Consider the following 14,296-nt stretch of genomic DNA (forward strand, 5'->3'; position numbering starts at 1 on the left):
TAAAGAAGGTGAAAACATTATTATGCAATGTCATCTGCCTTGTTTAAGTGAGTTTGTTGTGTGTACTTGTTTGGATCTACATTGCTAAACTCCTGTTGATTTCCCATTTTGTTCCATAATATGTGAGGCTTCTGTGTTGGAAATAGGACGGTTAGCTAACAAGCGATTAACTTCACCGTGCGCAGAAAGCAGTGAGCACAAATTGCTCACTCTGCTTGCTTATTCATGCTCATTCCTGAAGTCCCTGAAATGGACCATGGAATATTTCTAATACAACTTTTCACAGAAATGAAAACAAAAGAAAAATGAAGTGCGTCTGCACATCCAAATTTTTCTCTGACGTTTTTGCAGCCATAAATGTTAACGGTGGAAAGCATTGATTTGGTCAAAATATTTGTGAAGAGAAACTCAGAGCTAAGTACATGCAGTGTATGTTCTTAATATATACATTTAACTTATCTTTTCTTGCTTTTTGTAATTGCTAAAGAAAGTTATCTTTTAGCATCCATGTACATTTTAAAGTGGAAAATGAAAAAGTATTTTGAGGTCTCTGAAGCTGGCTAATGTCGCAGCTTTAACTTCAGGTTAATATGTTAAACTGCAGTCGCTGCCAATTTTGGCCTATTAAAGAGCCTATAGAAGTTTTTGGAGGAATTAAACTTACAAGGGCTAACGTATCACTTTCGGTCGGTTTGCAAGAGTGTTTTCCTCATTTTTTATCTCAATCATCAAATTAAAATTTAGCCCTTTACCTCAGTTAGCTGTAACAATTCATTTACCTTTTACGACATTTACCTTGTAAATGATTTGATTGGATTCTTCCAAATGGTTATTAATCCATTTCCTGAAGGTTATGCTGAATCTTAGTCTAAACGAATGTAAGAACTCCAACATATACTATGTATAATGCAGAGATATAGCCTATTTTTTGCTTAGTGCAACTTAATATTGGGAAATATTTAGTGTTCAGTTTTAGTCAAACCTGATATGAGAATTTTTGATAAGTAGTTTCTATGGGTGTTTATGGTGAATGAGTATGGCTGATGACTTTCAAAGCAAAACTTCAAGAAGGAAAATAGCTGATTTTATAGTAATCAAGTAACAGGTCCCAAAATTGAATTATTTTGCAATAAAGCAAAAGTGATGCATACGTTTTTCAATCAGTGGAATATTTTTTAACAAAAAGGCATCAGAGCATTAAAAAGTCTAAAGCGGCTTTAATACCCTGCTGTAAGTTCTTTTGGTGAAAATTAAAGCTTGTGCTAACACCACGCCCTCTCAGTAAAAGTCACATTTGTTGCCCCAGCTCAGTCTCTGTTTCGGTGGTGGTTTGTAGCAGGTGTGATTTATCACTTGATATCACCATTTGTATTTCTTTGAAGTCCTCGAAAACCTTTGAGTGAAATAAGAGGGAACTGAATTGAATGAACAAAAGATTCATACTGAAGGTTAACAAAATACTTGTTTTTTTTATTGGAAACACAAAGGAAGTCACATATTTAGAAAAATATGTTTACACTTTCAGGTTTGTTGGTTCTTTCTTAAGTCATTGTTTTTCTGTTGCTGCTGTGTTCTGTTGAAAACATATTTTGTTTTAAAATGTTCTTCTGCTCCTTTTGCTTCTTCCCACTCCTTCCTTCCTTGAAAGGGTGGACGTGGGGAGAGTAGATGGACTTCTAAACCAGGCTTTTCTTACGTGGTAATTAAAGAAAACTTCAAAAGTTCAAGGGAAGTCAGAAAAAAATTCAGAAGGCTTTTAACATAAAAGAATGCACAACTACTATTTCAGAGTGTTACTCCAAAGAATTAAGGATACTTTGCTTTCATTCAAACTAAAATAACGTCAAATACCCAATGAGAGTAAATTAATTTTTTTTATTTTCCTTGACTAGAAATCATTCTTATTAAGCTGCCTGCATAGCTAGATGCAATTTTCGACTTTCGGTTGCAAGGTTGAATAGTTGTTTTTCACATTTATTCATCAAAGGCATATCTTCTTTTCATTATTTTAAACTATAAGTTGAACATAAATCCTAGAATATAAAGTAGGTGAAGACTAAATTTTGCAACATTTTAGTGAAATACAATGTATAACTTAATAGCCTTAATTTACAAAGCTATATTATTCTTTTACTAGTCACAGTTTAATTTCTTTCTCTTAGGAGTTTAAGAAATAGCATACAAAATTTAAGGCTTAACTGGAGAGAAAATGTATTAAATTGATGAAACATGATTTTATTTTTAATTGTAGTCCCCTCTTTTTTTTTAAATAAGGTACCAGTATTTTTTGCAAATTAAGCAGGACATTCTTACTGGAAGGTAAGGCATTTTACTTATTTTAAACATTATATGCAAGTTTCATTGAGGAAAAAGTTGTTAAATTAATGATGAAGGATTTTACCCACAAAACAAATAGACTTAAAACACTTTAGTTGTTTGATTCGTGCAAATTGAAGTGTTTATAATAATTTGTTTATCCAACTTGTGCATTCATAGACTATGAAAAATTAGGCTTTTACAAATTAACCGTATTTCATATGAAATGTGTAATTTTATTCATTTCTCTCTCTCTTTTTTTTTTTTTTAAACAAAACAAAAAAACAGATTGCCCTGTCCTTATAATACTGCTGCTCTTTTGGCTTCCTATGCTGTTCAGTGTAAGTATAATTACGGTTCAGATACTTTTAAGTACTGAAGTAAACAAGCAGTATTACTGATCAGTTTAGTTCCCATATAATGAACTGTAATAATTATAATTAAATGTGTTTATATTACATTATCTTGTTATATTCACATATGTGATATTACTTTTCCCGTCATTAAGGAAAGTGGTCTCTCTTTCTCCAGCAGCCTGTATTTTTGCTGAGTGAAATATAAAAGCGACAAGTATTTGTTTGTGCTTTTCGTCCCTGAAACCCATGTAGTCAAAAGTGAAAGCCTCCAAACCAAAACCCTCGCATTTCTCTGCGTTCTGCAGCGTGATAGTTCTTTCTGAGACCGGTACCAAGGAGATTTTTAGTCACTTACACATTTTTAAGACATCTTGTACAGTGAACCTTCAAAGAGGTGTGGAAAAGGGACTTCTGGTCATGTCTGGCCTAAAAGTTTGAGACCTGTGTTGCCAATTTTAAGCCATTCTCTGGGGTAGTTATATCTTGAGGACTGATGTTTAATCTTCCTTCTCTCCCCCCATTTTTCTTTCATAAAGCCTAAATATTTCTTTCCTGTTTAATGGAAAAAAGAAAGTGACTCTTCAGCGGTTAGTCTTCAAAGCTGTGATCGTCAGAAATCTTTTTTACATGTAATCTTCATATATCTGCCTGTATTCATGTGTCTTTCTGCTATTGAAGGTTCTTGTATCTGCGTTTAGTAATAGGTATGCTCTGTTTGTGTCAGAGAAATAGTCTTGGTTAATCTTTCTAGGGAAAAATGTATAAAAGTATTACTGTAATACTGCATGGATAGCTTTGGTAGGCGATGAAAACTTGCTTGTCTTTTTCCAGATCAGTCAATAGAAAAAAACTCTTAAACAAAATACCCCAACTCTGTCTGCTTGGAAACAGCTATGCGCTGTTAGTCCTGTCAAAAAAATAATAAAAGCCATACCCTAGCGATTCACCGTACAAGTGACCAAGCATTTGATAATGAAGCAGGCATTATGAAAAGTTTATGACGTTTTTAGCTTCTAAGAATGTGATATGCCTATAGAAAAAAGGTGCTGCAGCCCTAGCGGGTATGTGCAGTGCACTGCAGTTATATTTGAGGTCTCTGTGTCCCTGAGTTCCAAAGTGAGCGGAGCTCAGTTCTGAGTGGTTTGTGTATCCTCTGTAGTAAGGCGTACGTGCTGTTAGGAAACCTCATCCCGTTTGGAGTTTTTAAATGATCTGCCAGAGGTTCTGTTTCTGGCAATGCAAGTGCTGCGGACTTCTTTCCGACTTCCTCTCCCTGGCTTACCCTCTCCATCCATGAGCACCTTCATCCCTCCTCTTTGTCACTTCTTCCATGCCCCGTAGAAGTGTCAGTAAGCCTGCTCAGGACCCCAGGCCTTGCTGTGTAGGTGTGAACTTTGCAATTTTCACCTCTTGTGGTACTTATTTATTATCGTAGATCTGTTATATGGATTACTGACATTTAGAACGGTTTTTCTTCCGATTATAGTTATGGCCTCAAAGTCTGTATTTTTTGGCAAATTCTGTTTGAGTTTGTATATTTTTGACTTATTATGACAATAAATGTGATTTTGATTCTTTTCCTGTAATTTTTAGAAATGATTTATTAGGAATTTTATAAATGCACATTTCAGTAGTTTTAAGTAAACAGTAGGTGTATGTACGTGTGCTTTCTCGTTCTCCGTACATACATTTGAATTTACCGAAAAATGTTTTTCTAACGCTTCTGAAAAATGCCTTGGCGCAGAATGAATCGGTGGTTTTTGCAAATCTTAGTGAAGAAATGGCAATTTTATGTGAAAATAAAATATTCATAGCTACATGAAAGCAAAGGTAAACAACGACAACAAAAAAACAAATACCTGAAATATGTTGGAGTATATTTATTTAGTACTAGCCATTATGACAGCAGTTACGAATTAATATATATGTTAACAGTTAAACATTTCAAATGCTCACTTCATAAGCACCCTCTAAAAGCTCTCAGAAATGTATTCATTGACAATGTACCTTGATTTATACAAAAGGGAAAAGGAGAGTTCACTTATCTTCTGTGTTTTTCTTTGCTGTAGATCTTAAAGTATGTGGGAACAGACGCTTGGGAATTTGGGGGCATTGCACAATGCCAAATACATCAGCGATAAACAATAATCTCTCTTTTTAATATTTTAGCCGAGCTGGGAGACTACAACCATTCAGAAAACTTGCCAGGCTACCTCTCAGACTATTCTTTCATCCCTAGCCAGCCTCAAGACTTTGAAAAAGAAATAGCAAAATTACATCAGCAGCACATGTAAGGATTTACAGCAGAAGATACTGACTTTGTCAAATCCTGACTGCTGGTGCTGTGCTATTGTGTACAAAATGAATATTTTGTCTTAAAGGTTCTTGTGAAGACGTACGTGTAATGTGATATCTTTTGTAGAATGTCTGTATAATAAGCACCTTTGATACTCTGCACGGATAGTACCTCTATGACAGAATGAGAGGGAAAATTTAGTGAATAAATTAATATTTTAAACCTACACTGAAGAAAGTATTTGAGTGTATTTTGAGGATGTTAACTTAATAGGAAGTAATTTCTTTAATTTTTTTTCCCCGATCATTGGGAAAACTGTTTGGATAAAGGCCTTATTTTCATCGTGCTCTTACCATTAGACAAGAGTTACTTTAGAAGTAACTAAGTCCTTTTCTTCAATACCTGATCTCTCCTGCGTGCAATTCTGTGACCTTTTATTGAACAGGAAAAGGTGATGAAACAATGGAAAATATATATAAACATATATATTTAATGTGTAACATTAAGTGGTACTGTTTCAGTGATGGTTACTTGGTATTCTAGGACTTAGGTGTTTTGTTGTTACAGTAAAGTTTAACAAAATTTGGACTGTGTTTACAAAGCTGTCTGCCTAATTTGCATGTGGTGTTGGCGCTACAAACTGTTGAGTGTTATATTGCATTTCAGTCAATGGGTTAGTAAATTCAATTAAGTAGGGCAAAGAAAATTAAAGTGGGTTGGTGATGATTTAAATTTGAAGGATGAGTCTTGGAGAGAAATTGCTGTTATCGATGCAAAATACAATTTTGCGAAAGTAATTTCTACTTTCCAGAGCCCCACAGGCTTTTAAATGATAAAGTGCATTAGAAGTAAAACGTGTATGTTTGTAAACTGTGTGTTGCAGACTCTTTTTAAGCCTTTGTCTATGTGGAAGCAGAAGTATTTTCTGTTAAATTTTTTGGATTACAGTCACTTTATGGTGAGTGGAAACTGAGATTTCCAAGGAAAAAACAGTGAAACCATTGCAGATTTTTGCCTGTTTGAGCTCATTAAAGAGCCTGGTGGGGAGTGGGTTTATGTCTATGTTAGAATGTTTCTTATTTAGCTTCTTTCTTTCAGAGGGTTGTCTCCTGCAGAAGCAGAGTTCAGTTATCTCAATACAGCGCGTACCTTAGAACTTTATGGAGTTGAATTGCACTATGCAAGGGTAAGTTTGGCTCAACTAGTGCTGTCAAGTAAAAGTAGGTTTCTCTGAGATTGATGGGAATTTTTTTTTTTTGCTTCGTCCGCTCTTTATGAGAGGAAAAGTTTGAAAATGACATTGTTTCATAAGGTGCCAAAATGAGACTTGTCGATTTGAATAACCCCTCTTTCACTCTACTGAGAGTATTTATTTACTTATATTTGGGCATATTAGTATGTGCTTTATTCAGGTTAAGCCTGATTAGGCTGAATACCAGTTCAGTGAATAAGAAAAGAATGCTTCTTGAATACGCTTTGATGTTTAAAGGTCTGTCAGGTTTAGATTAGAACCAAATTATAAATTGTTGTTATTATATATTGTGAAATATTATATAATGTGACTGTATTGTAAGATGATATAATGTACCATGTATAATGTATATGTTATGAAATACTATATAATTGGAATTATATAATGCAGAAACAAATAGCTATTATAAATATTATGGATAGTAATATTTATATTATTCTTTAAGACATTATCTTTTTTCTTTTAAAGGATCAGAGTAACAATGAAATAATGATTGGAGTGATGTCAGGGGGAATACTAATTTATAAGAACAGAGTACGAATTAACACCTTTCCATGGTAAGCAGAGCTGTTTAAGCAGAGGCTTTTGTTTATTATTTCAGAACATACTTTTCCCTCTTTCAGTGTCACAAATTAAAAATGAAACAAAACAAACAAACAAAAAAAGACTGGAACTTAATTGTAATGTATCAAATTGAAATGTTTTACCTTATGCTGTGCAACGGATGATTTTATGAATGGGTTTTTGTCTTATTCTGCGGGCCATGCCATTAAATGATTGTGGTAGAAAATATAATTAATTTTAATATACTTTTTTTCAGGTGTTTGTAAGCATATTTTTTTGTTTAATTGATTTTATGGCCAGGATCAGTATTACGGAAATGTCAACTTTATTCTAACTCAGAGTCTTTAAATGACCACTAAACGCGGAAAGCCTTGTTGCCTTTCACATCCATTGCTAGTTTCAACTCCAGCCAAGCTTTTGCCTTCCTAGTTTTGTCCCTGAAGGCTTAGGTAACACTTCTGTATTCCTCCTTGGTAGTCTGTTCTTGCTTCCACATCCTGTATGCTGCCCTTTTGTGTTTGAGCGCAGGCAGGGGTTTCAAGTTCAGCCAAACTGGCCTTCTCCCACACTTTTTCTTGCACATCAGTATTTTTCTGGTTTGAGAAGGCTGGCCACCTCTCCTCGGCTAATGTTCCCCGCAATGCAGCCTCCAAAGGGATTTTGCCTGATAGATCTCTGAGCAAGACAAAGTCTCTTCTCCTGAATTCCAAGGTGGTTTAGTCTGCTGCTTGCCCTCCTCACTTCCCTCAGTATCTTTAACTCTGCCATGTCACAGCCACTGTAGCTGTTTGCCGCTGACTGTTTTGTGAGTAGTGCTTCTAGTAGAGCACCTTCCCTAGCTGACCTAGCACCTGTGTCAAAGAAGCATGAGTCTAGAAAACTGCTGAATTGCTTGCGCCCTGCCTTAATGCCCTCCCAGCAAGTGTTGGGGTGGTAAAGTCCTCAGTGAGAACTGGGGCCTGCTATCCTGGGGCTCTTTACAGTTGTTGGAGTGCAGGCTTCACTTTAGTCTAGGATTTTTGAATATCTCTGCATTTTTAAAAGATACAGCTTGTAGTTTAAGATGTGTCCAAGCCACCGGTAACTGGAGACTGGAAGACCATAGCAGGAAACTGTCATAAATGCCTGTTCTTACACTTTCTTGGACACGCATCATTGGCCACAGTTGGAAAAATGAAACATAGGTAGACATACCTTGGCTTTGACCAGGTATGGATATTCTTATTTAGTGCCTGTTAGAGTATTATCAGTGCATAGGGACTCTCTCTTATCTGCTATATTCTTTGAAAATTACTGAGATTCGGCTTTGCTGAATCATTTCTTTGTGCTTGAATAGTGAATCTTATGGATTGAGTTAGACCTTACTGGCTACTGTTGTGAGTCTGCTCCAAATGGCTTCAGGCTCAAGAGATTCCTGACCTCGCTTTGTCTAAGTTATGGGATAGGTTTAAAACAAAGTGTGTCAAGCCTTCATCCTTGTCATTCATTCCTGAGTCTCTAAATCAGCAAAAGAGGTCATTTCTGTAGTAGAAGGGGGGGGGGGGGGGGGGAGGGAAAGATGAATAAAATGCAATAGGATGTTTTTATGAGTAGAATGATACGGATTTGTTTTCAGGTGCTCTGGCAGCCCACTAAGCAGCTTTGATGCATTGTAGAGTGTGTGCAGTTCAGTTTTTAGAAAATATATTTGAAATATTCTTTTAATTGCACTCTACCCCAAAACTTCCATCTGTTTACATTAAACTATTTAGGCTGCCATTTACTTTTTTCCTCTTTGTGCCATCAAAGACTGCTATAATTACTAGTGACTTTCCCATTCAGCAAATTTAGGACCTGTCTCTAACCAGTCTTAAGTAACTGTTTGTCATAGGAGGTACTAGAAAAATGCTGCATTGCCAGTGTAATAGTTTGGTAAGTTATAGTCATTTTATAAATCCTAGTCCTTGAGAAACAAACTCCAAAAGTAACAAGTTATAAAGAATTTACAATAATACAGAAAAAAGACTTTTTTTTAAAACTAAAGGCAAAGCTGGAAAAGAAGAAGGAAAAAGGGCTTTAAGCATCATTTAAGGGCTAATATCTGCAGACTCGCTTTATATTACTGGAGAGAGAAATTTTCAACAAACTGGGACACCCAAGTAAGGTTCCTGCTCTGCATTTTCCCTTGGAGAAGAATGTCTCCATTTAAATTGGTTAAAATGATAATATCTATATATAGACACCTAGCTTAGGTATCTCTTAATGTAAGTTACGCTTCTCAACCTTTCCAGTCTAGAGGGGCTTTGTCTTAACCAAGGAGATTGATATGCACGTAGGAATTCCAGTCACTTCTGAGGTCTCTGTATAATCTGCACGAGTAAGTTGGTTCACTCAAAAGTTGTATCACTAACTTTGCTGACATAGTATAATTTTTTTTGTTGTTAGTTTTACTAAACCAATATAACAATTTGAAGTACAGAGACCATCAGAAATGGCAGTTTGGATTAGCAACAGTGCTTTGCGTAAACGTGTAGTATAAACGGCTAATTGTAATGCCTGAGTTTGCTGTTTAATTTCCCTGAGGTTAACTGTATGATCTAGATTCTTTTGCTTTGAATTTCATGAAAAGTGTCAGCAAAATCACCTTTGAGTAAGATAGCATATAAATTTAGCATTTTACACTTTGCAGTATCATACCAGTTGTTCCTTTTTAAATCTACATAAGCTAATATGGTGGGTTTTGTTACAGTTGTAACCTTGCAAAATATTCCTGTATGAAATTCAGCAAAGGACATGCATAATCCACAGGTTACGTTCCTTTGAAGAAGGATGTAATTAGATTGTGATGAGAACATGACTTCATCTTTTCCCGTTTAGCATAAATAGCATTATAGTGACCATCCAAAATTGTCTGGAATTACTGTTAGCTTCTCATGTGCTTATAGGTAACCTGCAAGACACAGAGGTCTGTAGACATTTTTTTTTCCTGTCACTTGATATTTTAAATGTTTTTCCTGATGCTAGTATGCTGATTTTTTAAAAAAACTTTAAACATAACTTCATGTTCGTATCTTGTCTCAGATATTTTGCTAAAGCAGCTTCTGGTTACGTTTAGAAACATGGAAGAGAATAGAGAAAGAATGTCTTTCAGCTGGCAGGTGGAGCTGAAAGTATTATATCATATTCTAAGGGATAGTGAGGGTGACACCAGAAAAGAGGATTTCACATTGGGATGACTTGGGTATAGAATAGGTTTTTTTGGTTTTTGGAGCTGGTAAATAAATATGTAAGTTAGCAACTGCCTTGGGTTTAGGATTGAAATAATAAGTGAATTTGATGGGTAACTGAAATGTATTGCTTATAAATCTGAAATTATGCAAGTGATTTTATATAAGCATTGAAATCTTATTTTCTGTCTATGTAAATTTCATAGAAATCAAACTGAAATCTGTTCTCTCTAGAAAGCATATTTTCGGTAGCTGTATTGAAGCTTTTTAGCATGATTCTGTATACTAAGTGTTTAAATATTCTGATTCTATTTTTCGTTTAGGTTGAAGATTGTAAAAATTTCTTTTAAGTGCAAACAATTTTTTATTCAACTTAGGAAAGAATTGGTGAGTACTATCTTAAACTTGGTCTCAAAAAAATGAGAACAATGAAATTTCTCCGTAACTAAAAGTCTGCGTTATACTTACCATGACATTATGTTGATTCCTGTCTTTCACTGCAATTAAACATCCAGTTTCAGCAACATTCTTGCTATTTCAGTTATCAAATGGGCCATTACAATGTTTAGAATTTTTCTTCGTTTGATTTGACTTGTATTTTAGATACTTTTAGCTTCACATTTGTATATGGGAAATAAAACTTGCTTATTTTAAGTAAGACAAACGTAGAAAAGGTTGGAAGTAAATCTATATTAAATTTCAGAAGAAACCAAGTTAAAATTAAAGGTAATGTTTCACACTGCTTCAGTTTTATACCTGTTTTGTAAGTAAATGATTAAAGCATGTTGATTTATATTTTTCAGATTTAATACAAGTTAGCTTTATTATTTACATGTAAACGGATGAGATGAGAATTTCTTGCAGTTTTAAATGACATACTGTGGTGTTTTTCATACCTACTTCTGAATCTATTAAGAAAAAGTTGAAGCTTATATGATGACTGTGTGTGTTTCATTGTTGCGGTGATTATTTACTTCCCCTGTGAAGCACCACAGGACCACTGAGCATTTAATTTGGCACAAAGTGGGTTGGTCCATGCCTCCAGGAGATTAGAGTCTGAACTCATCACACACAGCCAAATCACTGGGGGAAGATGTAGGAGTTAATTAAAGTATGGCTATGTGATTAACTCATCTGATCAGTTAAAAGGATTTTGTGCAATTCTTACTTACAGCTGAAAAGAATTGAAGATCTGACATGCAGAGTTACTGAGTAGATAGAAAAGATGGATTCTAGGCAGAAATGCATCATGACTGTTGTAGGACTTTTGCCGTTTTAGAGGCAATACGGCTGCATAAGAAAAACATAAGGGGGAAACAAACAGCTGTTCTGTCAGAACAGGCCAATGGTTGGTGACTAGCGATAGCATGAAGCCAGGATCAGACTGTGTATCTTAAAAGCCAGCTCCTATAAGATGAGGCCCAGGAGTTTGAAATTTTCACAGTTGGAACTACCTGCCTAAGTGAAGAAACTTACAGCTGTAGACCAGTTGGCAGGAGAGGTTCGGCGCTTGTGCTTGGCGCAGTGCCAGAAGCTGTCACTTCAGAAGTGAAATGGCAGGAGCCAGAACTAAACAAGGATTTTGGAGCAGTTATGTATGGAAAGAAATTAATTTTGGCTATTACATGAAATAAGCAGGATTTCCTATCAACAGGAGCAGACAGGTAAGAGAAAAAAAAAATAATACAAAAATTGAGAGGGGAATATTGCATGATGGTGACACAGATATTTTTTAATATCATGCAGGGGATACAGGCTAGTTATAGAAGGCAAACTGATCTTTGACTACCCAGGGGTCAAATTCTGTCCTGATACCAGTATGTATAATTTCCATTACAGTTACAAGAATAGTGTATTTGGATCTGAGATGAGAATTTGTCTATTTAATTGGAATTAAGAAGTTTGAACTCCACTTACTGTTTTTTAAAACAGAACTCGAGGAAAAAGTTATAGTAGCAGAGTTGACGAAAAAGAGCCTTGAAAACTGAGACAGGTAGATATAAAATTTGGGTCGGTTCTGCATTTGAGTGTTTTCTGCATTCCAGCATATAATTGAAGACAATATAGAATAGCTTTCTTATCTTGTATTTTCTGTTCCTTTTTAATATGCTACATATTGTTACTTGCACCAGACTGTAGTGTATATACAAGTAATGTCATTGGTCTTCTGAGACAACTAAGCCAACAAATTGCAAAGCCTCCTACTGTCTTGGTGTAAACTCTGTGCATCAGATGAAAACTGATGGCAAGACCTTCATTTTCATTCATTCCAAGTGGTAAATATCTTAAGTTGAAAGCTCAAATTTGGCTTCCAAAGAATGCATTGTGCTTAAACTGTTTTTTTAATCATACTTAAAATTGTTATTTCCAGCATTAAATTCCCTTAATAGGCTCCTGGGATAAGATTCATCTCGCCTAACTTTAGCTTCAGTTAGGTTAAAACAACTTGTTTCGTTTCACAATAATTAGCTAGCCAAAACTAATCATTAGACTTCCTCTATAGTAAACAGATACCTGCAAAGTGTGAAGCATCCTATGTGAGTTGCAAATACATTTTAGGATGCCTTAAGTTGCTCTCTGGAGGTGGCACATGCTTACATTTACTTTCACCCTTCTTTAACAAAACAGAGAACCTAATGGCTCGTTTTAGGTAGCAGAAACCAGGTGAAATGGCTCAACCATTGCTTTTTTGGTATGAAAAAAAATCCTCGGTCTACTGCTTTGCACAGCTATTGAAAGAAAATAAAAGTACTGATTTATGATATGGCAGTGAAAATACATTTTTGATGTGTTCATAATAAGTTTTGAAGTTGCATGTAAATTTACAACAAATAGTGCAGTTGAGTTAACTATAGCTGTTCTGATGCAAAGTTGAGGTGCTTTAGGATGCTAAGTTAGTGGTATTGGGAGAGGAACTTTTCAGTGCTTTTTTTCCAAACTGCTTTACCCACTGTTTTTAAGCAGTTCTTAACAGATATATTTCAGATACCTCAAATGAGTGTGTAGAGCTTTTAATTGCAACTGTACTCAGAAGTGCAAGTACTTTATCTGTTAATCACCTATTAAGTTTATTCCCTGCCTTGGCTTAGCTTAGAGGCATCAACAAGCGAGGAATTATTTGCCTACTTTTAACAGATTATATCTGTGTTTAAATCGTATAAAGGAAGTCAGATGAAACACTTTGATATCAAAGTCAGTTATTTTCCCTGGTAACGTAGCATGTTCTTCAATGGAAGCGGGTTGTGTATTCTGTCAATCGTGTGACTAGAGCACGTATTCCAAACTGATTTTCTTTTCATTGTTTGTTTTTTGGATTTTGGAGGGGAAAGAATATTATCCGTACAACTTTTTTAGCCAACCTTGGAAAATCCTCTAAGCCGTAACTTCAGTGGTTATTTTTCTATACTGGATTTTGCACCACTATATTTTTACTTTTTCTCCTGTTCTGTATGCTACTCTCCTTATGGGTTTTGAAACCGTTCTAGTTCATTCAGTACTTTTGTTTCTAAGCTTCTCTGTTTTTAGTTAGTTGCACCCTTGGCTGTTGTAACGTCAATAGTTAGCATCAAGTTCTTCATGCCGTCCAGTGTACTTTAGCAGTCTCGATTCTTGGACAGCAAAATAAACTGTTCGGCATGTTACTTTGCTGTTTTAGAGCTCAAATATCCACTGGAAAAATGTGCAGAGTCCCTAACAAAACAGTATTGATGCTTTTGTCCCTGACCAGGACCTGGCTTCTGTGTGTTTGAAGGGGGGAAAAAAAAAAGTTTTTATTATAGATTATGTATCTGAAGTTTGCACTTTGATTTTTTTTTTTTTTTTCCTCCTTGCTGTCCCTCAGAAGGAGGCTGGGCTAGATTCACGAAGTGATGTTTGGCTTATCTGTCCAAATACGTACTTGAACTTAAAAAGCACTGGCATTCATGAGATGCTTAGTTGATTGTTGCCTAATCCTATCTAAGTTTCTGCCCCGGGCTTTTACATGAAGTGTTTGATATTGCCGGCACAATCTGTGTTGCACTTGAGCTTCCAAAAGACTTTCTTTGCCCTTTGCGAGAAGGGCCATCCTGGGTCTTTTGTCTATGTCAGTAAAGTGTGTGTGAGAGGAGGGTGTAGACTTTTGTTTCGTTCTGGCATTTTTATTTGCTTATACAAAGTGAAAATGACCCACTAGAGAGTGTGCTTTTTAGCCCAGAAGTTATTCTCCAAAGAAGTGAGAGATCCACTTTGAAGCCACTATGTCAAATTAGGCAAAGGAGGGTTTGGAGGAATGTCCCCACCCAAGGCGAATGCTCAGGGACTGTGC

The 14,296-nt window shown here is 35.6% G+C and overlaps 1 protein-coding gene across 6 annotated transcripts in view; it reads left to right on the top strand.

The window, feature by feature from the left end:
* Positions 1-14,296, top strand: part of PTPN4 (protein tyrosine phosphatase non-receptor type 4) — a 117,154-nt gene that overhangs the window by 57,922 nt on the left and 44,936 nt on the right. For all 6 annotated transcript variants that reach the window (XR_693136.2, XM_068948997.1, XM_068949000.1 and 3 more), the window contains exons 6-11: positions 2,275-2,319; positions 2,605-2,657; positions 4,842-4,962; positions 6,067-6,154; positions 6,689-6,777; positions 10,314-10,377. Coding sequence is in view for 5 of the 6 variants with exons in the window: in XM_068948997.1 (XP_068805098.1) it covers positions 2,275-2,319; positions 2,605-2,657; positions 4,842-4,962; positions 6,067-6,154; positions 6,689-6,777; positions 10,314-10,377 (460 nt within the window). In the remaining variant the exon portion in view is untranslated. The remainder of the gene's footprint in view (positions 1-2,274; positions 2,320-2,604; positions 2,658-4,841; positions 4,963-6,066; positions 6,155-6,688; positions 6,778-10,313; positions 10,378-14,296) is intronic.

Source organism: Struthio camelus, chromosome 6 (assembly GCF_040807025.1).
Source record: "Struthio camelus isolate bStrCam1 chromosome 6, bStrCam1.hap1, whole genome shotgun sequence".
Taxonomy (NCBI): domain Eukaryota; kingdom Metazoa; phylum Chordata; class Aves; order Struthioniformes; family Struthionidae; genus Struthio; species Struthio camelus.